The sequence below is a fragment of the Pseudophryne corroboree genome, chromosome 6 (assembly GCF_028390025.1).
Source record: "Pseudophryne corroboree isolate aPseCor3 chromosome 6, aPseCor3.hap2, whole genome shotgun sequence".
Taxonomy (NCBI): domain Eukaryota; kingdom Metazoa; phylum Chordata; class Amphibia; order Anura; family Myobatrachidae; genus Pseudophryne; species Pseudophryne corroboree.
In genome coordinates, this window is record NC_086449.1 from 160,240,696 (window position 1) to 160,267,769 (window position 27,074).

General features: G+C 45.0%; 1 protein-coding gene across 1 annotated transcript in view; it reads right to left on the reverse strand.

The window, feature by feature from the left end:
- Window positions 1-26,152, reverse strand: part of RASSF2 (Ras association domain family member 2) — a 104,842-nt gene extending 78,690 nt beyond the window's left edge. Inside the window, exons 1-4 of the mRNA XM_063932052.1 lie at window positions 26,075-26,152; window positions 17,975-18,065; window positions 9,731-9,806; window positions 7,211-7,362 (exon numbers count right to left, since the gene is read on the reverse strand). Of these exons, the coding sequence (XP_063788122.1) occupies window positions 7,211-7,362; window positions 9,731-9,806; window positions 17,975-18,033 (287 nt within the window). The 5' untranslated portion in view covers window positions 18,034-18,065; window positions 26,075-26,152. The remainder of the gene's footprint in view (window positions 1-7,210; window positions 7,363-9,730; window positions 9,807-17,974; window positions 18,066-26,074) is intronic.
- Between the last annotated feature and the right edge of the window lie 922 nt (window positions 26,153-27,074).

Sequence of the window (27,074 nt, forward strand, 5' to 3'; positions counted from 1 at the left end):
TTAAACCATAGCCAGATCATCCATTATTAGGCACCTGTATAGGACCCTGTGGGCTTTTAGGGACCCAGTTTACCTACCGGTTTAACAGTATTTACATTTTGTTATACGGATGGCCATCGCCCATCGATAATTTGAAATCATTGATGGTCTATGACTGATAGTAACTACTTTTATCATCGATGGGGAGAATGAATGTTACAGAGAAACCAATTTTTTTTTTATACAATGTGTCAGGACATGGAGTTTATCTCCGCCGCTGTCACACATGAAGCCCCACTCCTTAACTCTGATTGGCATGCAGCTTATGGAACACTAAAGCAGGTGTAACCATGGATGAATAACCCACTGATGGCCATTCCTTTTTTGTTATTTGCGATAAACAGTATTGGTAAGAGGGTCTACACTTGTGTATGTGGCCTCATGGGGTCTTCAACACAGGAAGTAAAAACCCATATGACCTTACCCGATAACACTGGGTGTGACTAGCGTGTTACACGAAGACTGGTAATGACTTTTCAGTTGGAGGCATCTATCCATGTGAAAATAAAAGATGAGCTAAGCAATCTAACCAAGGTATACCTATACCCTCAGCGACAGCTAGGTGTCAGCAAGATGGGGAACCCTGAACCAGAGTAGACAATGGGGGTAATTCAGATCTGACTGTGGATGTGATAAATTTAGCACATCTATGATCATTTACGCTGACATGTGTGGGGGGGGGGACGCTCAGCACAGGGCTAGTCCGCCCCACATGTCAGGCCCTACACCCCCCCCCCCCCCTCCCGCACAGGTGCAAAAGCATTGCACGGTGGCAATGCTCTTGCACCTGGCGAGTAGCTCCCTGCTAGCACGGCTCCTGTGCACTGGCAGGCCGCTACCCGCCGTGTCCTCGGTCGCAAGCGGCTGCGTAACGCAGCCGCCGCGGCCCACCCCCCTAATGGTCTGGTCATGCCTCCGTTGTCCGGACCGTGCCCTGATAACAGCATTCTAACGCCGTTAGCACACCCCCTCCCGCCCCGTGACCGCCTCTGCCTGTCAATCAGGCAGAGGCGATCGCAGCCCTGAGATGCTTTTAGCATCTCACTGGGCTTCCGGGGTGCGCACGCTCAGTGCGGCCGTTGTGTGTGTGCACTCCACATAGGGATTCAGACTGCGATCGCTGCCGCTGCAGCGATCCAGTCTGAAGTAGCCCCTATGTGTCTTAAAGTACAATCTTAATAAGCTTCATAAAGAATTACATTGGTTCAGGTAAGCACATGATTTGGAATAAAATGAAGGTAAAATGGCTGCATATGCAGGGGTTAAAGTGAGCCGGAACGGGGCGGAACTGCGTTCCGTCAGTTCCACTTGGAGACGGAACACAGTTCCAAACCTCCGGCTCACCTCACCCGATGTGTGACGGCGCCGCAGGGAGATGCCGGGCGCCCTCTGTTACCAGCGGCGCCCAGCTCTCCCCGCACAGTGGAAGCCCGGCGGCAGGAGCTCGCTACTGAGCTCCGGCTTCTGGCTCCCGGCTCTAGTGTGCGCTATGAGAGAGATGTTATGACGTCTCTCTAAGGGTGGGATGTACTAAAGGGAAAATGCGGTAAACCCCCCGTTTTCGGGGGTTTTACCGCATTTTCATATGTACTAATACCCCACCGCTGGGTTTAAGCCGCCGGGGGTATCGCCATCTTTTGATGGCGATACCCTATAGAAGCCCATGGGCTTCTTACTGCCGCCGCATCCTGCCACCGACCTGCGCCACTCACGACGACCTCCCTTCCCCCGGCCCCCCTCCTCCTTCTCCCCCCGTAGCACAGCCTTGTCTCCTTCCGGCTGCAGGAGGGAGTAGGAGGATCACGGGGACTCCCTGCACGTCACCTTCCAGGGCTGGAAGGTGAGGGAAGCCGCCTCAAACCCTCTCCTGCGGACCATCACTGATCGCAGGACACCCCTGGCATCGCTTTGAGATACTAATCGCATATATTAGTACATATGCGATTAGCATCATTGCAATGACCGGCAATGACCCGCAGTCATTGATAGTACATCCCGCCCTCATAGTGCAGGGAGCCGGACGCCAGGAGGATCACAGCTGTCGGACGTGGGAGCGGGGCTTGGTAAGTATGGTGTTTTTTTTGTTTGTTTTTTCTACTGGGGGCAAACTACAGGGGCGCATTACTACTGGGGGCAAACTACAGGGGCGCATTACTACTGGGGGCATTACTACTTCGGGCACAATACTGGGGGTATTACTACAGGGGCTAAGCTAATGGGGGCATTACTATTTTGGGACTAAACTACAGGGGGCATTACTACAGTGGGGGCTAAACTACAGATGGCATTACTACTGGGGGCATTACTACTTGGGGCAAGCTACATGGGGCTAACTACTGGGGGCAAGCTACTGGGGACAAACTACAGGGGCGCATTACTACTGGGGGCATTACTACTGGGCGCATAACTACAGGGGCATTACTACTGGGGGCAAACTACAGGGGCATTACTACAGCGGGGCTAAACTACAAGGGGGCATTACTACTGGGGGGCTAAACTACTGGGGGCATTACTACTTGGGGCAAGCTACATTGGGCAAACTACAAGGGGGCAAAATACAAGGGGGCAAACTTCAGGGGCGCATTACTACTGGGGGCATAACTACAGGGGCACATTACTACTGGGGGCATAACTACAGGGGGGATAAACTACAAGGGGGCAAACTACAGGGGAGCATAACTACAGGGGCTAAACTACTGGGGACATTCCTACTTGGGGCAAACTACATGGGGCTAAACTACTGGGGGCATTACTAATGGAAGGCTAAACTACTGGGGGCATTACTGCAGGGGCTAAACTACAGGGGGCATTACCATGGGGGGTTAAACTACTGAAGGCATTACCACTGGGAGGCTAAACTAAAGTGGGGGTAAACTACTGGGGTCATAACTGCAGGGGCATTACTACTGGGGGCTAAACTACTGGGGGCATAACTACTGGGGCTAAACTACAGGAGCTGAACGAATGGGGGCATTACTACAGGCAACATTACTACTGGGGGCAATACTACACAGGGGCATTACAATTAAGGGCATTACTAATGGGGGCACTACTAATGAGGGCATTGTAAAGGGGGCACTTCATAAGGGGCATCACTCCTGGGGACATAAGGGGCACTACTACTGGGGGCATTGCATAAGGAGCACCACTACTATGGTCTCTATATAAGGGGCACTACCAGTACAGTGGACATTGCATAAGGAGCACTACTACTGTGGTCATTGTAAAAGGGGCGCTACTGCTGTGGACATTGTGTATTACGGGGTGCTACTACTGTGGGCATTATGTGTATTAGGGGTGCTACTACTGTGGGCATTATTACTATTGTGTGACCACGCCCCTTTCGTTTTAGACCACTCCCCTTTTTGGGGCGCCGTAAGCGCGCGCAATACTTTTATTGCATGGGCGCCGGGGGGAGGGGGGAGTACCACCACCTCTCTAGGACCACTTTAAGCACTGTGCATATGTAAATCCCACTAATGAGCCAGATTGCTACTAATGCAATTATTATTCTTCTGCCCTATTATGTACTTGACTGATGAAGGAGTAGACACTGTGGTGAGCGCATAGTGGGCACATCATGATTTTGCTATGTGATCTAAATATTATGTCCTTGAACCTACAGTAATGTTTCTGTACATAAAAGAATTACTAATAACTAGTGATGAGCGGGTTCGGTTCCTCGGAAACCGAACCCCCCCCGAACTTCACCCATTTTACACGGGTCCGAGGCATACTCAGATTCTCCCGTATGGCTCGGTTAACCCGAGCGCGCCCGAACATCATCATCCCGCTGTCGGATTCTCGGGAGATTCAGATTCTATATATGCAGCCGCGCGTCGCCGCCATTTTCACTCGTGCATTGGAAATGTTAGGGAGAGGACGTGGCTGGCGTCCTCTCTGTTTATTGATGTTGATGCAAATATTTGTGCTTATTGCTTAATTGTGGGGGCTGGGGAGCTGCTGTATTATATAGGAGGAGTACAGTGCAGAGTTTTGCTGATCAGTGACCACCAGTTTTATCCGTTCTCTGTCTGAAAAACGCTCCATATCTGTGCTCAGTGTGCTGCATATATCTGTGCTCACACTGCTTTATTGTGGGGACTGGGGACCAGCAGTATTGTATAGGAGGAGTACAGTGCAGAGTTTTGCTGATCAGTGACCACCAGTATTATACGTTGTCTGCCTGAAAAACGCTCCATATCTGTGCTCAGTGTGCTGAATATATCTGTGCTCACACTGCTTTATTGTGGGGACTGGGGACCAGCAGTATTATATAGGAGGAGTACAGTGCAGAGTTTTGCTGACCAGTGACCACCAGTATTATACGTTGTCTGCCTGAAAAACGCTCCATATCTGTGCTCAGTGTGCTGCATATATCTGTGCTCACACTGCTTTATTGTGGGGACTGGGGACCAGCAGTATTATATAGGAGGAGTACAGTGCAGAGTTTTGCTGACAGTGACCACCAGTATATATAGCAGTACGGTACGAAAGGCCACTGCTCTACCTACCTCTGTGTCGTCAAGTATACTATCCATCTAGATTCTATACCTGTGGTGCATTTTAGTTTTGCAGTTTGCTGACAGTGACCACCAGTATATATAGCAGTACGGTACGGAAGGCCACTGCTCTACCTACCTCTGTGTCGTCAAGTATACTATCCATCTAGATTCTATACCTGTGGTGCATTTTAGTTTTGCAGTTTGCTGACAGTGACCACCAGTATATATAGCAGTACGGTACGGAAGGCCACTGCTCTACCTACCTCTGTGTCGTCAAGTATACTATCCATCTAGATTCTATACCTGTGGTGCATTTTAGTTTTGCAGTTTGCTGACAGTGACCACCAGTATATATAGCAGTACGGTACGGAAGGCCACTGCTCTACCTACCTCTGTGTCGTCAAGTATACTATCCATCCATACCTGTGGTGCATTTCAGTTGTGCGCAGTATATATAGTAGTAGGCCATTGCTATTGATACTGGCATATAATTCCACACATTAAAAAATGGAGAACAAAAATGTGGAGGTTAAAATAGGGAAAGATCAAGATCCACTTCCACCTCGTGCTGAAGCTGCTGCCACTAGTCATGGCCGAGACGATGAAATGCCATCAACGTCGTCTGCCAAGGCCGATGCCCAATGTCATAGCAGAGAGCATGTAAAATCCAAAAAACAAAAGTTCAGTAAAATGACCCAAAAATCAAAATTGAAAGCGTCTGATGAGAAGCGTAAACTTGCCAATATGCCATTTACGGCACGGAGTGGCAAGGAATGGCTGAGGCCCTGGCCTATGTTCATGGCTAGTGGTTCAGATTCACATGAGGATGGAAGCACTCATCCTCTCGCTAGAAAACTGCAGTGCCACTCCTAGATGGGCCAGGTGTTTGTGTCGGCCACTTGTGTCGCTTAGCTTAGTCACACAGCGACCTTGGTGCGCCTCTTTTTTTCTTTGCATCATGTGCTGTTTGGGGACTATTTTTTTTGAAGTGCCATCCTGCCTGACACTGCAGTGCCACTCCTAGATGGGCCAGGTGTTTGTGTCGGCCACTTGTGTCGCTTAGCTTAGTCACACAGCGACCTTGGTGCGCCTCTTTTTTTCTTTGCATCATGTGCTGTTTGAGGACTATTTTTTTGAAGTGCCATCCTGCCTGACACTGCAGTGCCACTCCTAGATGGGCCAGGTGTTTGTGTCGGCCACTTGTGTCGCTTAGCTTAGTCACACAGCGACCTTGGTGCGCCTCTTTTTTTCTTTGCATCATGTGCTGTTTGGGGACTATGTTTTTTGAAGTGCCATCCTGCCTGACACTGCAGTGCCACTCCTAGATGGGCCAGGTGTTTGTGTCGGCCACTTGTGTCGCTTATCTTAGCCATCCAGCGACCTCAGTGCAAATTTTAGGACTAAAAATAATATTGTGAGGTGTGAGGTGTTCAGAATAGACTGAAAATGAGTGTAAATTATGGTTATTGAGGTTAATAATACTATGGCATCAAAATGACCCCCAAATTCTATGATTTAAGCTGTTTTTGAGGGTTTTTTGTAAAAAAACACCCGAATCCAAAACACACCCGAATCCGACAAAAATTTTTCAGGGAGGTTTTGCCAAAACGCGTCCGAATCCAAAACACGGCCGCGGAACCGAATCCAAAACCAAAACACAAAACCCGAAAAATTTCCGGTGCACATCACTACTAATAACATTTACCCTTATACATGTGAAAACCACCATAGTTTTACAGAAATGAGATCTCTACCATTGTACTTACATTTTCTGCAAGCTTCAGTTTTGTTTGCAAAAGTGTTCTGCAAAAACTCTCCGCTTATGACCTATGCGACTACAGACAGGAAGTGAGCTGTGCCTTGGAAAATTCTTCACCTCCCTTTCCCTAGCATCACTTTTTCAAATACCTTCAGTTCTAATTAGCTCTTGAAAAGTATATGTGAGTGTGTGAATTAATACACAACAGCCTGTATTTGGGATTAGTGGGTCTGTTCGAAGCTGAGTTATCTACTGCTGAGTGCTCTATTTTGCACATCTTAAATTAATCATGGACATTTCTTTCCTGCCATAGTATAGCTGAATAGGAACTATTTCCAAGATGCTTTTCATATGTACAGCTCAGTGTTCCTCTTTGTTGTGTTTGGAAGAGGCGTCTGGAATCCAAAAGTCACAAGATTTAGCCAAAATAAATGGTCCTGTGAGTGCAGCTTCCAGCCCAAGTTTGTATTTTACTATATATTTCTTTGTTTTGCGCAATACATGTTGCGTGGCCAGAGATTATGGTTACTTCTAATTAACTGCTCATTTACAAAGAAATAAAAATGAAATCTATCACATATCTGGTTGCTCGCTGATTGGGACAGAGGACTAGATTTGGCTGTGTGGGTTCAGCAAAACAGACAATGGAGAACGTCAGTAAGAAAGCAGATGTTGTAAGAAGGGGGCGATGCATAATAAATAAATATTTTCACCCTATGAAAATATTCAATTATGACTAAATAAGAGAAAGATCTTTAAGATTATTAATCCACAAAAATACATTACTCCTTTGCATGGGAAAATCTGGGTGCATTTGCATCAACTGATAATAGTATACATAATATTAGGTACAACCATACTTATACCTAGCTGAGATATCCCCACCAGACTATCATATCATACTGACCCCTGAGTGAGCAGATTGCAGCCAGAATGCCAAGATGTGGAAGATGGCGGTGGGCGTACTCTTTCATTGTCATCCTGCATCTGAAGCCGAATAGGGCGTCTTAGACCCCAAAATATATTGAGCAGTCCTTCAACTATCAACTCTCCCTCCTCCTACCAAAGACAAATACAATATTGTATTATAAGAGACATAGGGGGAGATGTATCAAGCCTTACAGAAAGATAAAGTGGGGAAATTGCCCATAGCGACCAATCATCTTCTGTCATGTTATAGACTGTGCTAGATAAGTGATAGCTAGAAGCTGACTCATTGCTATGGGAAACCTTTACACTTTATCTCTACAACTTCACCATATAGATGTGTACTACCACTATTTACTGTCAGCAAGATATACATAATGTCTGTGTACTATAATAACTGACACTATCAAAAATAATAATTATGTATAACGGATATGTTACAAACACTGAAGGGAATCACTTTATTTTGTCCATTATAATTTATACCATTGTAGCCATTAGCTGTATATTTTACAATACATTGATTACACAACAGTTGTGCTACATGAATATTTTAAATTCAACTTGTAAGTGTGCCCTTCCTAACCCCTCTCCTGCATTCAACACACTCTTTCTACGTACAACGTAGAAGAGTGGAGAACAATATACTCACCCCATGACTACCCACTTAGAACTGGAAGACTGATCTTACCTGCATCATTAATTGCACACACACAAGAGCAGTACTGCAGGTCCAGAGAAATGGCTGTTCCTCCTTCTAGACCTTAAGACTGACCAGAACATTTGGCGTATCTATAGTGGGTGCCAGGTGGACTTACACCCTGCACACCTAGATCAGTATGCCTGTAGAGGGTGCCCAATCTCTACCTGTCGCTGACAGCGCCATCATGTGCAATAATTGGAGAGACCTTCAAAAAGGCATAAAATGTATACTATATATATATGTATGTATATATATATATATATATATATATATATGGTACTAGGAAAGAAGAACAATCGCCTTATGGTGCAGTAATTTTGCTAATAGTGTATTTACAAACACAAATAATGGAGAGATCTGTACCAGATAGCAACTTGTGTCAAGGCCTATCAATTCCTTATCCAGTTGCTGTTCTCCACCTTTTGTAATTTCAGCACGCTGACCAGGAAGCAGAATGGCTGGAAACTCCCACAGCGCTATCCCATACACCTTTCTGTAGAGCAACGTGTCCTCTCCGCGTTATCACAGCATCAGAAAGAGTCTCTCCAAATCTCAGGTGTTGGGGCAGTTAGGGCGGCTCGGTCTGCTCACGCAGCCAGAGGCACCATCTGCTCCTCTAAGCAGGAAAGACGCGGAAGACCCTATGACACACTATTGTGACCACTGGTATAGCGCTGAGACGGGATTAGTTATGAGGGAAGGAGACAGGGGTGAAGTTTAAAGATCCTGCAAGGACTGATGACCCATGCGTGAGCAGACCGTGCCGCCCTCACTGCCCCAACACCTGAGATTTGGAGAGACTCTTTCTGATGATGTGGTAACGCGGGGAGGACACGTTGCTCTACAGAAAGGTGTATGGGATAGCGCTGTGGGAGTTTCCAGCCATTCTGCTTCCTGGTCAGCGTGCTGAAATTACAAAAGGTGGAGAACAGCCACTGGATAAGGAATTGATAGGCCTTGACACAAGTTGATATCTGGTACGGATCTCTCCATTATTTGTGTTTGTAAATACACTATTAACAAAATTACTGCACCATAAGGCGCTTGTTCTTCTTTCCTAGTACCATTTAAATTCCATGACTGAGTATACCCGGGTCATTTACTGAGGAACTGAGCTGCCGCCAGGAAGTCTGGAGTGGGCACATAGGATTTTGATGATCCGACCAATTCACTGAGGGCAGTGACGGTTTTTGAGACTTTATAAACCGCTAGTGACTGACCCCTAGAGGGAATTTCCGATTGCTGGATAAGCGCACTGATCTATAAAAAACTTTATATATATATATATATATATATATATATATATGGGATATGTTCAGCATCCCGGCGGCCATGATGCAAGCAGTCATGTGACCGATGCCGGAATCCCCACGCCACTCAGGAGACCGGTGCCTGAACACCGACAGCCAACATCCTGAAGGTAAGTATCAGGGTTCGCCTTAGGATCAGGGACCAAGGGGGTTTAGGGTCAGGCACCAGGGAGGGTTAGAGTTAGGCACAAGGGGGGGGGGGGGATAGCCCTACCCTCCATCCCCCGAGGGTTAGCCCTACCCTCCACCCCCAGAGGGTTAGCACTAGCCCCCACCCGGAGGGGATGGGCGGGTAGGGGATAGGAAGGATAAAAATACTTACCCCCTCCGATGTTTGATTCTTCAATGTCGGGATACCGCTGTCAGTCATGTGACTGACAGCACCCTGTCTGCCAGGATGCCATACCAAACCCTATATGGGATGCGTTCAACTATATATATATATATATATATATATATACTGTATGTATTGGTGTGGCTTTATTACCTCCCGGTGTCTCAGCTGTAGGTTCTGCCCTTCATAATAAAGATTATAATTCTTCAGATGTGCCAACAGCTCATTCCTGCAAGAGAAAAGATAAATGAAAAAATTTGCACCATTAAATGTATGTATATATACAGTATCCTGTATTAGTGCTGCTGTATATAGAAGTGTCTATCAGGTGCTGAGTCTCCGTACATTGGCCCTCATTCCGAGTTGTTCGCTCGCTAGCTGCTTTTAGCAGCATTGCACATGCTAAGCCGCCGCCCTCTGGGAGTGTATTTTAGCTTAGCAGAATTGTGAACGAAAGATTAGCAGATTTGCTAATAGAAAATTCTTAGCCGTTTCTGAGTAGACTTACTCAGCCATTGCGATCAGTTCAGTCAGTTTCGTTCCTGGTTTGACGTCACAAACACACCCAGCGTTCGCCCAGACACTCCCCCGTTTCTTCAGACACTCCCGCGTTTTTCCCAGAAACGCCAGCGTTTTTTCGCACACTCCCATAAAACGGCCAGTTTCCGCCCAGAAACACCCACTTCCTGTCAATCACACTCCGATCACCAGAACAATGAAAAATCCTTGTTATGCCGTGAGTAAAATACCTAACTTTTGAGTAAAATAACTAAGCGCATGCACTCTGCGAACCTTGCGCATGCGCAGTAAGCGACTAATCGCAATATAGCGAAACTCGGCAACAAGCGAACAACTCGGAATGAGGGCCATTGCACATACACGCCTGGCCCTCTAGGGGAGATGTATGAAGCATGGAAAAGACTGGAGAACTGAGCCAGTGGAGAAGCTCCCCAACTAATCAGCATTGAGGTAATATTTATCAAGCACATTCTATAAAATTATAAGTAGCCGCTGATTGCTTGCCATGGGCAACTTCTCCACTGGCTCACTTCTCCACTTTTCTCTAGCATCCATAAGGGATATTGGGAACAGATTAGTATGATGGGGTATAGACAGGTCCAAAGGAGCCAGTGCACTTTACATTTCTTCAAGTGGGTGTGCTGGCTCCTCCCCTCTATGCCCCCTCCAACAGGCAGTTTAGAAAAAAGTGCCCCAGGAGAGGATGCACACTCTGCTAGCTCCAGAGTTTTTCTTCAATTTAATTTAAACTTTTACTTTTTTCAGTATGCTGTTTGGGCAACAGCATACCTGCGCCATGGGAGTTAGGGGGGCAGACGGTCACCGTCCTCATGAGGTGCTGAGCCGCTTCTCTGCTGCAGGACCACCGTCCTGAGTGGCTGTTTCTTCAGCGGGGCACTGCGCCTTAGTTGGGTTCATTGTGCGGCAGAAGCGTGAGTGAGGCGTACGGGTCCCTCCTGGGGGGGACCCGCGGGTGCCCCTGCATGAGACTAGTGGGAGGTGTGTTGTACCAAGCATTTATGTGAGGCTACACATCCTATGGAGACATAGCCAGTATAAAATGTATTAGTAGCTCCGGCGCCATAGCGGGGGGTGGAGCTACATCAGAGCGGGCTCAGCTGCATTTTGGAGCCTTCCTCTGCATAAGCAGCAGCAGCACCCTCATACAGCTACTCCAAACAGTTACAGGATCACTGGTACCGGGTGTAGAGGGGGAGAGCCGCTATTAGTGCACAGTTTACATTCCTCTGGGGAATTTTCTGTACAGCAGTATAACTGTTATATATTACTACATAAAACGCTGACAGTCTCACTGGGGCTGTACAGCGTTGGGTGCGCTGGTCCTCTTTTCTGTGTCTCCTCTCACATGCAATAGGGCAGGCTTGTATTGCATTCAGTCTGTGTTGTATGTGTATTGTTTCTGTATTTCATTATGCTGAAACAGAAGTCATGCAATGCGTGTAATGCCGGATTCTCCCTTATTTCATCGGGCTCCATATCCTGTGAGCAGTGTAGTCAGTCATCACAAAATGCTGATAACATGGGGGAGAGTCCAGAGCCTTCCTGGCTGGGGGCTATAAAAACTATGATGTCGGATATGTCATCACAGCTCACTGCCAATGCCAACAAAACACAAAAACTGCAACAAGCAGTAACTAGCCTAACTGCCAAGGCTGATGCTTCCCATCCCCCGCTGTCTACTACAGGTGCACAAAAACGTGCTTTCCCTGCAATTTTATCAGATTCTGATGATGATGTACAGGTGGATGGGGATGATGGGATCCCATTAGTGGGGATTTCACCCCTACACAGGGTATCGAACCCCTCATATTGGCCATACGAGATGTACTAAAGCTCCCCCTGGAGGACGCTATTGATCAGCAGTCATTTTTCCTCTCTCAAGACAAACTGACAGTCACTTTTCCTGATTCCAAGGAATTGGATGATTTATTTAAATTAGCCTGGAAAAATCCAGATAAAAAATATCAGGTGTCCAAAAGGTATTTAAATACCTTCCCATTTGCCCCTGAAGGCAGGAAATTCTGGGAAGAATCTCCAGCAGTAGACGTCTCAGTCTCTCGCCTTTCTAAAAAGATGGTGCTCTCTGCTCCGGGCTCTTTTATGGTAAAGGACCTAGGGGATACGAAAATTGAAACCACTCTGAAATCTATCTACACTGCTGCAGGTGTAGCTCAAAGACCGGTCATTGCTGGTTGCTGGATAACACATGCCATTCATATATGGGCTACTCAGATTCAGGAGGTTCTTTCTGTTGATATGACCTTGGTTACTACTGTAATTTTCCTAAAACACATTCAGGACACGGCAAGAGTCCTCTGTGACTCTCTTAAAGAGATTGGCAATATAACTGCTAGAACCACTGCTATGGCTGTGTCTGCACGCAGAGCCATATGGTTGCGTCAGTGGATGGCAGACGCTGACTCCAAACGTAATGTGGAATCTCTTCCCTTCAAAGGTGAATGGCTTTTCGGAGCTGAATTGGACGCATGGATCTCCAAAGCTACTGCTGGGAAATCCACATTTCTCCCTTCTGGGGCTCCACCTGCTAGACGTAACTACCCGGGACCTTCTACTCAGTCCTTTCAGTTCTCCAGATTTAATTCTAGGGCCTAGGGTGCCTCCAATGCAGCTAGAGGCTCCAGAGGTAAGCCTAAGAAATCAGCTGTTGCTGGCTCTCAGGAACAGAGCACCAGTTCAGCTTCCACAAAGACTTCGGCATGACGGTGCCCACCTACCTCGAGGGGATCTCATGGTGGGAGCTCAGTTATGTCGCTACAACCACGTCTGGGATGGTTCCTGCCAAGATGCCTGGGTAAGGGACCTTATCTCTCAGGGTTACAAGCTGGAGTTCGATGGTGCTATTACCCAACGATTTTTCAAATCAGGCTTGCCAGTTTTGGAAGATATGCATGTTGCGCTACTACTGGCCATCGACAAGTTGGTCCTGTCCCAGGTCATTGTTCCAGTACCCCTGCTACAGCAAGGAAAAGGTTACCACTCCAGTCTGTTCGTAGTGCCAAAACCAGACGGGTCTGTGAGACCCATTTTGAATCTGAAGTCCTTGAATCCTTACCTGAAAGTTTTCAAATTCAAGATGGAATCTTTGAGAGCGGTGATCGCGGGCCTGGAACAACAGGAATTCTTTGTGTCCCTGGATATCAAGGACGCCTATCTACATATCCCAATTTGGCCTCCACATCAGGCCTATCTGCGGTCGCCCTACTGAACAATCACTACCAGTTTCAGGCGTTGTCCTTTGGCCTGTCTACAGCTCCGAGGGTGTTCACGAAGGTGATGGCGGAAATGATGTTCCAGCTCAGAGTCCAGGGGGTCAACATTGTCCCTTGACGATCTCCTGATAAAAGCAAGTTCCAGGGAGCTTCTACTGCTCCATATAGATCGTACAATCCAACTTCTGTCTCACCATGGGTGGATCCTCAATCTACAGAAGTCTCAACTGGAACCGTCTCAAAGGCTCCTGTTTCTGGGTATGATACTGGATACTGTAGCTCAGAGAGTGTTCTTCCCAGAGGACAAGGTGAGAACACTTCAAGAGATGGTTTGCATGGTTCTCCGACCTGCTTGATTTTCCATTCATCTTTGCATAAAATTGTTGTGAAAAATGGTAGCCTCATACGAGGCGATACAGTTCGGAAGGTTCCATGCCAGACCCTTCCATTTGGACATCCTGAACAAATGGTCCGGTTCACATCTTACATAGTTACATAGTCAGTGAGGTTGAAAAGAGGCAAGCTGCCCATCAGGTTCAACCTGTATTCTGTGTTAATCTATTCATATGTGCCTGCTGAAGTAATGGCATAGTACCAAATGAAAACAATGATTCTTACCACTCCCAGATAATGTAATGTCCATATGTTAAATACTATGGCCCTCATTCCGAGTTGTTCGTTTGCTAGCTGCTTTTAGCAGCATTGCACACGCTAGGCCGCCACCCTCTGGGAGTGTATCTTAGCTTAGCAGCATAGCGAACGAAAGATTAGCAGAATTGCTACTAAATAATTCTTTGCAGTTTCTGAGTAGCTCCAGACCTACTCACAGATTGCGATCAGCTCAGTCCGTTTAGTTCCTGGTTTGACGTCACAAACACGCCCTGTGTTCGGCCAGCCACTCCCCCGTTTCTCCATACACTCCCGCATATTTCCCTGACACGCCAGCGTTTTTTAGCACACTCCCGGAAAACGCTCAGTTACTGTACCACCCAGAAACGCCCCTTTCCTGTCAAACATTCACCGATCAGCAGTGCGACTGAAAAGCGCCGCAGGATCCACAGCAAATCTACTAAGTTTTTAGTTAAATAACTAAGCGCATGCGCCCTGCGTGCCTTGCGCATGCGCATTTAGCAACAAATCTCAGCATAGCGAAAATCGTCAATGAGCGAACAACTTGGAATGACCACCTATAGCCCTGGATACATTTACCTGTTAGGAATTTGTCCAATCCGCTTTTAAATACATTTACAGAGTCTGCCATTATTACCCTCTCTGGCAGGGAGTTCCAAATCTTTATTGCCCTTACCGTGAAGAACCCTTTCCTATGTTGTGTACGGAATTTCCACTTCTCTAATCTAAGCGTGTGCCCACACGTCCTATATAGAGTTCTTTTAATAAACAAATCCGCTGCTAGCTCCTTGTAATTACCCTTTACATATTTGAAGATATTAATAATGTCTCCTCTTAGACGCCTCTTTTCTAGTGTATACATATTTAACCTAGCAAGCCTTTCCTCGTACTCCTACCCTTTTATCAATTTAGTAGCTCCTCTTTGAACTCTTTCTAGTTCCCCGATATCTTTTTTATAATACGGTGCCCAGAACTGAACACAATATTCCAGGTGCGGACGTACCAATGATTTGTACAGTGGCAGGATTACATCCTTGTCCCTTGTCTCTATACCCCGTTTAATGCACGCAAGCACTTTACTTGCCATCTTCTTCAGATGCATCGGATGATTCAGCTGTCACCCCAGGCCAGGATTTCACTCCTGTGGTGGTTACAGTCTTCCAACCTGTTGGAAGGTCGACGTTTCAGGATTCAGGATTGGATCCTCCTCACGACGGATGCGAGCATGAGAGGATGGGGAGCTGTCACCCAGGGTGTGCAATTCCAGAGCAGGTGGTCTGCCCAAGAGGCAATACTTCTGATCAACATTCTGGAACTTTGGGCTATCTACAATTCTCTGATTCAGGCCTCCCCTCTACTCAGGGATCAGGCGATCCAGGTTCACTCGGACAACGCCACGGCAGTAGCATACATAAATCGACAGGGAGGGACAAAAAGCAGGGCCTGCATGTGCGATGTGTCAAAAATTGTTCTCTGGGCGGAAAGAAATGCAAGAGCGCTGTCCGCAATTTTCATTCCAGGAGTGGACAACTGGGAAACAGACTTCCTGAGTTGCCACGACCTCCACTCGGGAAAGTGGGGATTACATCCTCAGGTGTTTCAACAGATTGTTGATAGGTGGGGATACCCGCAAATCGACAAGATGGCGTCTCGCCTCAACAAGAAACTTCTCTGCTACTGCTCGCGAACCAGAGACCCTCAGGCGAGTGCAGTGGATGCGCTGATGTCGCCTTGGCCTTACCGGCTGGTCTACCTATTCCCTCCAATTCCATTGATACCAAGGGTGCTTCAGCGGATCAGACATCACAGAGTACAAGCAATCCTGATTGCGCCGGATTGGCCCCAAAGGGCGTGGTATGCAGCTCTTCTGGACATGTCCATAGAAGACCCTTGGCCTCTGCCGCTAAGAAAGGATCTTCTTCAGGAGGGGCCTTTCGTCTACCCGGACTTACGGAGGCTTCATTTGACTGCATGGAAGTTGAGCGGAACATCCTAGCTCACAAAGGGCTTTCCAAAAAAGTTGTTGCCACTATGGTGCAAGCCAGAAAACCTGTGACGTCAAAACACTATCATCATATCTGGAGGAGATATGTCTCTTGGAGCGAGGAATGCATGTATCCGCCTCCAGAGTTTCACTTGGGACGCTTCCTCCATTTCCTGCAGGGTGGTGTGAATAAGGGCTTACATCTGGGTTCCGTTAAGGTCCAGATTTCAGCTCTCTCAATTTTCTTTCAGAAGAAATTGGCAGTGTTGCCAGAAGTTCAGACCTTCTTACAAGGGATACTCCACATACAACCTCTCTTTGTGCCGCCTACGGCACCCTGGGCTTTGGATGTAGTGTTGAAATTTCTACAGTCCTCCTGGTTTGAGCCTCTGATGAAGGAAGAAGACAAGTACCTCACGTGGAAGACAGTGATGTTATTGGCATTATCGTGTAAAAGTCACTACTTGGTCTTTTGCAAGGACAGAGCATTCCACCTGAATCAACCTATTGTGGTTCATGCAGGAGTCTTAGTTGAAGGAGTACAAATATACATTATAGAGTAACTGTATTGTGTACAGTATTTTGACTGGTAAAAATAGACTTTATGGTGAGCTTGAAGGAAAGTGTCTTACAGTTCACAGTTCACAGAACACTTGTACAAGTCTAAACATCACAGTCCCGCATAGCTCAGATGATGTTTCCTGGAAATCCATCAGCAGCCATATTTCAGTCATTTTTAAGATGAAGGTGCATGTACCACACATCTGCTATAATGTCTCACATTAAATGGGCAGATGCACTAAGCCTTGGAAAGTGATAACATTGAGAGAGAGAAATTACCAGCCAATCAGCTCTTCTCATTTTTCAAAAACAGCCTGTAACATGGCAGTTAGGAGCTGATTGGCTGGTGCTTTATCTCTCTCCACTTTACCACTCTTCAAGGATAAGTACATCTGCCCCATAACCACTATCATTGAGATTCTTAGCTAAAGTATTGCTAAAAAAAAAGTATGTGTCTGATTGGCTACTCTATGGCCCTCATTCCGAGTCGTTCGCTCGGTAATTTTCATCGCATCGCAGTGAAATTCCGCTTAGTACGCATGCGCAATAATCGCACTGCGACTGCGCCAAGTAATTTTACAATGAAGATAGTATTTTTACTCACGGCTTTTTCTTCGCTCCGGCGATCGTAGTGTGAATGACAGGAAATGGGTGTTACTGGGCGGAAACACGGCGTTTTAGGGGCGTGTGGATAAAAACGCTACCGTTTCCGGAAAAAACGCAGGAGTGGCCGGAGAAACGGGGGAGTGTCTGGGCGAACGCTGGGTGTGTTTATGACGTCAAACCAGGAACGACAAGCACTGAACTGATCGCAGATACCGAGTAAGTCTGAAGCTACTCTGAAACTGCTAAGTAGTTTGTAATCGCAATATTGCGAATACATCGGTCGCAATTTTAAGAAGCTAAGATACACTCCCAGTAGGCGTAGGCTTAGCGTGAGCAACTCTGCTAAATTCGCCTTGCGAGCGATCAACTCGGAATGAGGGCCAATGTTAGAGAACTTTTGTACTATTGGTATCTGAGGCTGGATCTACAGTATAATAGATGGTATCCAGGGCGGACTGTCAACACAGCAGCAGGTACACAGATTCCCCTGCACAGTACTGTACACGTCTGTCAGGGCTGCACACAGTGAAACTTTAGCACTTGAAATGTTTCCTTAATTGATCATTTCTCTACTGTTGAGCTCCATTACACAGCTTTGCTCACACCATGACACCTTGAAGTACAGAGGAAACATGGCATCCTAGTAACAATAACATATGATTTGAATACAGTATCATACGGGGCAGTGACAGCAACAGAGAGGTCAGTCGTGTTGCCATATTCTGCATTAATGTCTAGCGTTCTGTCAATGCAGGATGTCAGGGGTCACAGGGGGCAGGAGAAACCGATAATAGTCAGGGGGAGGTCAGATGATAAGGCTGCAAGGTATCATGAGGAAAAACTCACTTGGAAATGTACTTGTCCTTTCCGCAGGGGACTAGTGATGCCTCCAGCATCCACTCCATGTGTTCATCCCTCGGTCTATGGGAGGGAGAGCCTGAAATAAGCAGAATACAGTACAAGCAAGTATTTTGTTTAATAAACCTGTTATAGGTTGTATGACGTATAGCTGTAAGACTCCTACTGTTTAGTATGTTTGTTAGTATCATGGAAACTGATGAGTTCAAACTTTCATTACAGCAACAAAAACAACTAAAACTGATTCCATGAAGCAATAACAATACTGTAAAACATTTTCATATTTTCCATATAAGAGTGCTGTAAAACTGTACGGGACATGTAATATTCCCAGAGCCAAGATACTCCGCAAAAAGCTGCATTTTATATTGGGGGTGGGGTCACACTTACATAACTCAAAGCGCCACAACCCACATCTCCCTCCTGGACCTGTCCTCTGAGATCTCTCCTGGATGGGACAAGTATAACTAGGGGAAACGATGATACAACAATATCGAGGGGCTTATTCAGAGTTGTACCCCTGTCGGATGTAATCTTATTATAAACATGATTCCCCCATACGCTGAGTTGTTCTATTCTATGCAAATGCACCGACCCAATCCATCCACATGGTTTATAGCTGTAATCATTATAAGTGCACATTTGCACCAGCACTGAGCCTTCTGCAGGAGACTGGTCTAAAATCAGATGGATCTTTGCGAATGCACGACTCGACACAGCGCACAATTTCACCTTCAAGTCCCCACTAAACTTAGACTCATGTGACTGCCCAGTTACCACCCATTTATGTCTATTCAGCTGCAAGTGGATATGCGACTGAGTTGCGTAGGAGTCAGCATTGTCTCTAGATACATGCACTTGGCTATGGTCAGACTACAAGGGATGTGTTTCCGGATATTCTGGCATAGGTAGAGTAGACACACAATCTGGTTGTTAACTGTAATCTCTAACTAACGTTCTTGTGAAATGTTAAGGCATAGGGGGTCATTCCGAGTTGTTCGCTCGCTAGCTGCTTTTAGCAACATTGCACACACTAGGCCGCCGCCCTCTGGGAGTGTATCTTAGCTTAGCAGAATTGCGAACGAAAGAGTAGCAGAATTGCGAATAAATAATTCTTTAGCAGTTTCTGAGTTGCTCGAGACTTACTCCTACACTGCGATCAGCTCAGCCCGTTTCGTTCCTGGTTTGACGTCACAAACACGCCCTGCGTTCGGACAGCCACTCCCCCATTTCTCCAGACACTCCTGCGTTTTATCCTGGCACGCCTGCGTTTTTCCGCACACTCCCAGAAAACGGTCAGTTTCCGCCCAGAAACACCCACTTCCTGTAAATCACACTCCGATCACTTCAACGATGAAAATTCTTCGTTCGGACATGAGTAAATCTACTAAGTTTTGTGCTAAATTACTTAGCATGGTACGCAGTGCGCATGCGCATTTTTGCCTTAATCGCTCCGTTGCGAAAATCGTCAATAAGCGAACAACTCGGAATGACCCCCCTAGTACCGTATGTAAGCAACACTGTACACCGAAGAATTCAGCATGTTCACTTCCTTCACAAACTCGTTATGGAACTCAATAGAGGCCACTGGCGAGCCATGATCTTCTACATCTACAAGAGTGGTCTGTGACAGCAGGAGAGTTTTGAACGACTGCAAGCTGCCTTTGGGGTGGAAGCACAATCCCAAACCACTGTGTTTGAGTGGTTTTCAGTATTTCGTCATGGGAGATGATCCCTGGAACATGAGGAGCAATGCGGTTGACATATTTGCCATCACTGAGGACAACGTTGAGGGCCATAGTTCAGGTGGATGTCAGGGTGACCATGTCCCAGCTAGAAAAGGAGATAGTTAACTCATCTGTATCCATCTGCTTTATAGTCCATGAAAAGCTTGGCCTGAGCAATGTTTCTGCACACTGGGTGCACCATCAGCTGACTCAAGAGCAGAAGGCTTGGGTGATTTGGTGACACAACATTCTGGCCAGGTTCAATGGCCTTCGCTCAAACTCTGTCTGGAAAATCATCAGTGGCAATGAATCCTGGATCTATATTCAACCCTGAGACCAAACAACAGTCAGCCCAGTGGACACCAGTTGGAGGTGCCATGCTACAGAAATTCCAACTTGAGTGCAGCGTGGCCAAGCAGATGGTGGCTGTTTTTGTGGCTAAGATTTATCATGTAGCTACTTTACCGCAGTGTACCGTCACCGGGGACTGGTGCACCTACCAATGCCTGCCGCAAGTGTTGGAAGCCATTTCAAGGTGCCGGCCAAGAATTCACGCTCGTGGTGCCCTTCTCCATCATGACAATGCAACTGTCTACAAGTCCAGAAAAGTGAATTTTCTGGCCCATTAATGCATCCAGGAGCTTGGTCATCCACCACAAAGTCCAGACTTGGTCCCCTACAACTTCTTCATGTTACACAAATGAAGCACAAGATGCGTGGGATTCGTTTTGAGTTGCCAGAAGTAGCAGTGGAGACCTTCATCCAGCAGGTAGAAAACATACATGCTTCAGATTGATCCAGCTTCTTCTCCAAGTGGCTTGAACGCACGCAACTTTGCATAGACTCCTCTGGTGAATACTTTGAAAAAATGTAATGTTCACTTTGTAAATATAATACTTTTTGTGCATCCAGAAACATATTGTACACCCCTTGTATGTGCTGTGTGAAAGAAAGCAAAGTCTGTCAGCAAAACATACCTGGGTACAGCTCTGCCTAAGCCTCATGAAGAGGAAAGATGAAGAAATGACACTCCCCTCTTACTGACTAGATACCAGTGTATCACAACGAACCCACATACTGTATGCTGAAGTCGAAAAACCTGTATATACTGTACTTTAAGAATGGATTATTGGTTCGGCCCACATAATAGCTGTCTCCAGTGTTTCTAGATGAGAGCGTCATTGGAAGTACCAAATAATAATAATAATAATAATTTTATTTATATAGCGTTCTTTCTCCAACAGGACTCAAGGCTAGTATATGAATTTCCAGGGTAGGTACATTCGCATGAATTTTTTCCCTCTACTTCCTGGAAAACAAGAAAAATGACTAATACCAAGTATATCTTACTGTAAAGAATACGTCTAAACTACAGCAGCTTGGCATTTCCCCCACTATATTAACAACATTATAATTTCTGTTATTTTTTTAAATTGTATTTGACTTCCTGTTTGCAGACACGCCGCTATAGCTACGGACTGTCACCAAGACGTGTGCTAGGAGAGTCACTTCCTTCCTAAAGTCACAGAATTTCCTCTCTTGCAAACTGATGTGGGTGCAATTAACACAACACAGAGAAAACATGAGCATTTAGAAAGAGGAGTCAGTAAAGAAAAGTAAAAGACTTTATTATTTTAGGCAACCGTTTTTCATTAAGATTTATAGCACTGTGATAGATTACAGATAGAGCGGGATGTATTGCAGCACCGTCTTTGAGCTGCTTACAAATGAATCCGTATAGACTTTTAGTAGCCTGTGATATGTGGTTGGATTATATGCAAATTAGGTGGGCCACAAAATGTGCAGTGCAGTCGGATACACCTGTGCTAGTTATTTGTAAGACACAAATCTCTTTTAAAAATGATATTATGAAAACCTGGGAATCAGCATTCATATAAAGTATATGCCAAAGATGATCCCATCACATTGTGACTGGATAATTAACAATTAAGACTGGTGAAAAGTGAATGAATTGTAAAACAACACTGCATACCTTTATTCAGGAATTACTTTTTTTTTCTATTAAATCAAAGGTTATGAACATTTTAGTCATCTTTGACTGTGAGATGGCCGAAGCTCCGAGATTCTGGCCAAACTCGAACGTTATTTTTAAAGCGGCAATGATTTACCTATTTATCATTTATCAATCCTTGTAAATGATTGCCGCTTTAAAAAAAAGGTATAAGTTTGGCTGGAATCTTGAAGCTCCGGCCGTCTCGCACTGCATTACAATCGGTCCCTAATTTTAATATAACTAATTTAAATGAGCACCTACTGCCTCTTAATAGCAATATTTAATATTTAATTATCAATAGGCTTAGTAAAAACAGAGTAATAATAGCAATTCAAAATAAAAAACCTAGAGCGTAAGATTCACTCTAGGAATTAACCATCTGTCTGAAATATAAATAAGCTTCTAAAAAAAATTGCTAGTAATACCTTTCACAAATATACTATAATATGTACACATTTCAGAAATTCTGCAAAACGGATGAGTTTATGACTGAATTGAATACAGTTTTCATTGTGAGGGAAAATATTGTCCTGTCAGTAATTCAAGTGAAGGTCACTATAGTCAGCTTATTTCTCTAAATGAAGCAGATGACAACAGTTGTTACACAGCTGCACAAAACATGTACTGTATGTACTGTATAATGTACAATATCTCAAATTCTCCCATTTCTACGACACCTCCCCCGTTTGGCCACTTCTGCCCCTGCAACACTCAGTCTCTGCCTAGGAAATGGAGCGTTACCACCCAGGCCCTGCCTCTGACTGATTGACAGGCAGAGGTGATCGCATTTTCTTCACCCCCACCTCCCCCCACCCCCCGCAAAAAATGTGGACGCATGCACCTGCATCTTTTTTTCTGCTTTTTGCGGTTGGAACGCGTTTTGCGATCCAACCTGAATTAGGACCTATCAGTGTAAAACTTTACACATATATCTGTAAATTTTAATGCAGCAAGCTAATTATTTTACATAAATCACTGTGGCAGGCTAGAAGAACAATATTGATATCTACTATTTCTTTGTATTTTTTTTTATCTTTTTCAGGCTGCTGTTAATGAGAGAAAGATCTACTTGGTGTCTTGGACTAACATGGCAACCACAGTCACTTGGCACATAACGCAGAGAGGCTTTAGGATGAGCTTATTCTGCACTGACTTATTCCCACCTCCCCTATCGCCTCACACTGAAAGCATTGTGAGCCAGTGTCTATGGTCTATGTAGCATGCTGACTGAGCCTGTGTCTGAGAGCCATATTTGTTTTCCCTTTCAGGGTGGTTTTGAAAGGAGATAATGACAGTGTAGGGCACGGCTAACAAAATGTCTGTCACATAATTACTTGTTTTATGCTTTTTTGAAAGAAAAAATGTGGAATTGTCGCTTTTACAATAGCACTCTCATATAAGGTAACGTGTATTTTTGGTACAGTAACCCTTTCATTCCAACCAAAATGAAAGACACATTAATACCGCTTTCACATCTCCAATGCCGGATCCCACCCAGGAATTGGAAATGGGTCCTTCCCGGGTGGGATTCGGCATTGGAGACTATCTTCTGGCTTTCCGACCCGGCAAATTGCCGGGTCGGTTGCCATAGCAGTGGGGGGCGGAGCCGGCAGCAGGGGCGGAGGTGGCGCTGGGAGATGAGCTCATATCCGCGCCGCCTCTCCCTATGCTGTGAATGGGTACCGGGTCACATCGACCCAGCAACCCTTTCACACCGCGCCTGACCTGGTATTAACCTGGGAATAACCCTTCTTATTACCCGGGTTGAATTACCGGGTCAGGCGACCCGGGAATTCGGACATGGCCCTTTCACACCGCACACTGACCCGTGCCGACCCGGCAATATGCCGTGTCGATTTGTGCGATGTGAAAGGGGCACTACCCTATTATAGATTAGAACATTTTAAACTAAATGTTTGTCTGTGGTCTGAACCTGTCCATCCTTGAAGAGGTTTTCAGCATCCAGCAGTTACCAATGAGGATAAAGGTGTAAGAGACATTACTTTTAGTAAGGTGCAATGTCAAAGTATAAACAAAGCACATAAAATGAAACCATTAAAAATATGACCTAACAAAATGCATTATTTAAAAGACAAATACTTTACATAACTGTAGACAACTTTGCTCATGTCTTGTGTTTCACTTTCTCTTATAGCAGAACTTTTATGCTATTGAACTTAATTAAGACCCATGTTTATGTACTGTATATAAGAGAAAAAGTTAATGTCACAGCGTTATTGCAAAAAGACGACAAAAAAACAACAACAACCACACAGATAGATACGGTCTTATAGTATAGTTTTAAATGCAAAACAATTTTCCCTGAAACGAAGCAGTATAATAAGCTAAAAAGAAAAGAGAGGTCAGACTTGATGTAGTCCATTAACAAGGAACATTACCGCTGTGACTCCGGACCTCTGTACTTATGAGATTGCCTCCATGTCATGGATCACTGCTATGTCTTCATCTTCAGCTGGCCTTTAGTGTATTCATGTATTGGATTTTTGTAAGCACTTTTGATATATTGAGATATTTTACAGTGCTTGTCTTTTTATAACTAAATATGTATTACAGAGAGCCAAACTGCAAACCGTCTTCATCTACAATTATTATCCTGCTCTCATACACAAGCGATGCCAATGTATTTATAAACTACTATAAATAATATCTGTATAAATGGCATATTCTAATGTCACCACTTCAGTGTCTGTCGGTCATGTATTAATTACAAGGGAAAATGCACCCAGTACTGGATATGAATGCAAACATTACAAGTCATTTTGGATTTCCCTGATCTGTACAAAAGTTGTAACGCTGTGGTTGTGCCTTTATATGGTCACAGAAGCTTTTAGTGACTCCTAACAGCATTATACATTGCAGTAGAGAAGAGGTATTCAATATTCGGCCCTCCAACTGCTGTGGAACTACACATCCCAGCATGCTCTGCCACAGTTTTAGCATGATAGGATACGTAAATCTACAGCAGCTGGAAACACCGTCCATGCTAAAAATATTATTATTATTATTATTATTATTATTATTATTATTATTATTATTGTTATTATTATTATTATTATTATTATACTTTATTTATATTGTGTCACAAGGGATCTGCAGCGCCCAGTTACAGTTTTCATTTTCAATGCTAAAAATGAATACTATTATTATTTATTACTATTATCCTTTATTTATAAGGCGACACAAGGGATCGCAGCACTTATTACAGAGTACATAAATAAACAAAACAGGAAAACAGTGACTTACAGCTGAAGACAATATAGGGCAAGTACAAGGGACATAAACACAGCTACATCAGCAGACAACACTGAAATAAGTATCAGGGTGGCAGAAAACCGAGGTATTTGGTGCCATCAAAGGCAGTATTAAAAAGAAGATAGGTTAAGTAAGAGAAGAAAAAGCAAATGAGGGAAGAGGGCCCTGCTCGTGATGCAACATTTCAGGACAGACATTTTTCTAAGACATACTGTATATTGTGCCAACAGACCTATAGTTTTGGGGTTTTTGTATGCGAATCCTTCTAGATTCTAATTTGGCGCTTTTATATAAATGTATTAAAATCTACAGGGAGGATGTTCCATGCATCCACAACTCATACATTAAACAGCGCTCAGCATTCTAGTTTAGACTGCCAGAACACCTGCAATCATCCAATATATTAAATGTAAACTTATCTTCATTCTTGCAAGTTACTAACCTGTTTAGTAGACTAATACTGAGATTTTCTATATAAGCAGTACACCTGCTTATAACACAGCCACGTGCAATTGTAAAGCACAATGGAATAGGCTGGCGTTATATAAATAAATGTTACTGATGTTAATAAATACTGCAAACACAATTCCACACAGTAACAGTGCAATGATACTGGAAAACAGGCGATGTGCCACGTTGTATACTGCCACGGCAATTATAAATACATGCAGTACTTAGAAGTTTAATATTCTATGTGTAATATATTACTGCAAGGTTTAACACATTAGTGGCGGGGAAAGAAGAGAAACAGCTGTACTGCCAGCCTAGCTCCTTACAATGCAGATCACACACATATGCCAGAGATACATCAGCCTGGGTGCCAAGTAACCAAGTTTAACCCTTTTGGCTGCTACAGTGTACATATTGCAACTTTCCCCCATCCGTAAGGCCTGACTGTGTTTGTGACTGCGGTCCCTCTGTCTAGAGCCACTGAACAAGGCGATGATGTGACAGGATTTGGTTAAAACAAACAAAAAGAGCCCATGATGGAGAATGACAATACAATGTCACGTAAAAAGGAAGTTAAATGATGCAGCACATGTTCTTAAGTAGAAGCAATTGGAATATACTCACTTTGTCCCTCTGCCAAATAGTGACCTGTGTATATCTGCCTAGGGTGCTGTCTCTCCCCCTCAAGATGGGGAAGTCTGTGTATAGAGAAGCAGTGTCTATACTCACACTGTGATAGATGGCTCAATATCCCTTCCCATTGCCCAATAACAGCTGGTGGTGGTGCCTGGGCCCATCGGTGATTGGTTAACTTGGCCCCCAAGGGGCGTAAACCCTTTCAGACAATGCTAAGAAAGGGAGGGGGGTGCAGCTCACAGCATCTGCCTGAGAAAGCAATTTTAAAATACTGGTGCACGGCAAGGGGAGATGGGAGGGGGAGGACAGCCTTTGTCACACTACAGGGGACGTGGGAAAGTTGCTAAGTGACACACAGACCATCCCCTACATGCTGCATGTCCTACAGAAGGGAAAACTGTTCCGTCAAGATCTAAAGATGGCTTTAGAGCATACTGATACACTTGACATTATGTGCTGTATACACTGATGCACACTGCCTGGCAAACTAGTTACAGTGTAACAGTAAATCTGCAAAGTCTGAAATAGGGAAAAAGTTTAAGACAAAGGGCTCATTGTAGTTATACCCTAAAAGCCGGCTAGAACTCGTATCCTTATCCATATAGTTTCCACTGTACCTCTGTCTCTTGTCAGAACCTTATCCATCTAACCTGTATAACCTTGTTTTATAGAGACAGCGCTATGCAACCTGTGTGGCATCTTATAACTAATAGATAATATGAGATAGATTGACATAAGATAGACATGAGATGGATAAATAGATAGATATGAGGGCATGCAGTCAAAAGGTTGACAATGACAATGTCAACAGTTATGGTGTTGACATTCTCAGAATGTTGACATTAGGGTGAGACTGTGGGGGACGGTTAGGGTTAAGTGCAGGGAGGGGGTTAGGCTGCAAAGGGAAGGTTAGGGTTAAGCTACTGGGGGGAGGGATAGGGTAATGCTGTGGTGGAACGTTAGAGTTAGGCTGCAGGAGGGGAAGGCT